Below are 1,649 nucleotides of genomic sequence, written 5' to 3'. Positions count from 1 at the left end.
GCCACGGGGGCCGCAGCCGCCGCTATGGTGGGCGGCACCCAACCTACGCGTCGTGTCGTTGGCACAGCGCGGCTTGTCAGGCTGGGCTTGCGAGTGCGAGCGTCTCAGCCCATCAAACCACCGGCCCCGCCCCCGCCGCACCATGCATGCGCACAGTGGGCTGGCGCCGCCTGCCCCGCGGCGGTCTAGGCCCCAGAGAAGCGACCCGCCCCGCATCTTTGTGCCATGACTTGAGACTGGTGGCATTCAAGCTGTCATTCCTGCGGCCCACCAACAGCATCTGTCTGCCCAAAACAGGTCGCCGTCGTCCCTTCCCCCCCCCCCCATCCAGCCCACCGTCGATGCTCAGCTCGTCCGCGCCGCCCCTGGCCGCCGCCAGCGCCTGCTCGTGGCTGTACACCTCGCCCGCCCGCCGCGCCGCCGGCCGCTGCTCCTGCGCCTGCTGCCACCGCCCACGCCCCCGCCCCTGCTGCTGCTGCTGCTGCTGCTGCGCCGCCTGTCGCCGCGGCCCCCCGCCGCCGCCGCTCCCGCCGCCGGCCCTGCTGCCGCCGCCGGCGGCGCCCTGCCACGCCGCGGCCTGCAGCGCGGCTTTTGCCATGTCCTCGTATTGTGACGCGTGCTGGCGCTTCGCGGCTGCATCCGCGGCCTTGGCGGCTGCTTTCTTATGGACCGGGCCCTCTATATGCTGCGCCAATTGCGCATCCGTCGCAAACGACGCCTGCGGGGCCAAGTTGCATGCGCCGCACAAAAGCTGCGTCACGCGTGCGCCCGACCGCAGCAGCCCAGGCGCCTGTCGAGGCGTGGCACTTCCGTCGGAAGCCGCGCAGCCGCCGCCGCGGCTGCGATGAGGTGTGGGAAAAATCGCGGCAGCTGCAAAGCAGCGGCGGCCGTGGTCTTGCAGCGCGGGCAGGCAGGGGCGCACCTGACACAGCTCGCAGCGCAGGATGGGGCCGGCGGACGCGGCCGACGCCGCCAGCGCCGCCGCATATGCTGCCTGCGCCGCCGGCAGCGGCTGCACCTTTTGCCGGCGCGCGGGGCGGTCGCCATACGCGTCGTCGCCGCCCTGCGGCGGTGCGTTCATGCTGCTGGAACGGCTTGCATCAACAGCGGCAGGCGCAGCGTCATGCTCACCTGCCCAGCACGCACGCGGCAACAATCAGACATAGTCCCGGCTGCGGCAGATATATCCAACTCACTCCTCCGTATCCATCAGGTCCGCGGCGTCGGCTCATTGCAACGCCGTACAGCTTATACTGTAGATCGCGATCGAGGGGTCGACAGCTGTACGTATCGTGGACAAACTGGCGTCGCAAGTGCTTTATATGCTGCTGTGTGCGGCGTCACGTTGCAAAGGACAGGCGCCGTCTGATGGACGTCACCAGCTGACTTGCGCCGAGTGCCCTAAAGCAGGTGTTCAGTGAGGTGCCGTGTCGCAAGGGGCACGGTCAGGCGCACTGCAGTGTATGCATGCTACGACGGAAATTCGTCTGTATGCGGTAAAGCTGCTGCGCCACATGTGGCGCAAGCGCCCTTGAGCTGCAAACCTGACTCACGTGTCGCGCGCAGACCAGGTAATCCACCAATCTGATCCTCATCCTGATCCTCATCCTCACCCTGCCGCGCCGCGCCTGTATTACCCCCCCCCCCCC

The 1,649-nt window shown here is 68.6% G+C and overlaps 1 protein-coding gene across 1 annotated transcript in view; it reads right to left on the bottom strand.

The window, feature by feature from the left end:
• MNEG_10410 (hypothetical protein) overlaps positions 1 to 1,081 on the bottom strand; it is a gene marked incomplete at both ends in the record, with an annotated part of 2,026 nt that extends 945 nt beyond the window's left edge. The window contains 2 exons of the mRNA XM_014041118.1: positions 337 to 718; positions 923 to 1,081. Coding sequence (XP_013896572.1) covers positions 337 to 718; positions 923 to 1,081 — 541 coding nt within the window. The remainder of the gene's footprint in view (positions 1 to 336; positions 719 to 922) is intronic.
• Between the last annotated feature and the right edge of the window lie 568 nt (positions 1,082 to 1,649).

The sequence above is a fragment of the Monoraphidium neglectum genome, assembly GCF_000611645.1.
Source record: "Monoraphidium neglectum strain SAG 48.87 unplaced genomic scaffold scaffold02303, whole genome shotgun sequence".
Taxonomy (NCBI): domain Eukaryota; kingdom Viridiplantae; phylum Chlorophyta; class Chlorophyceae; order Sphaeropleales; family Selenastraceae; genus Monoraphidium; species Monoraphidium neglectum.
The sequence above is the reverse complement of the archived record's forward strand: the minus strand, read 5'-3'. Positions and strand labels throughout refer to the sequence as shown.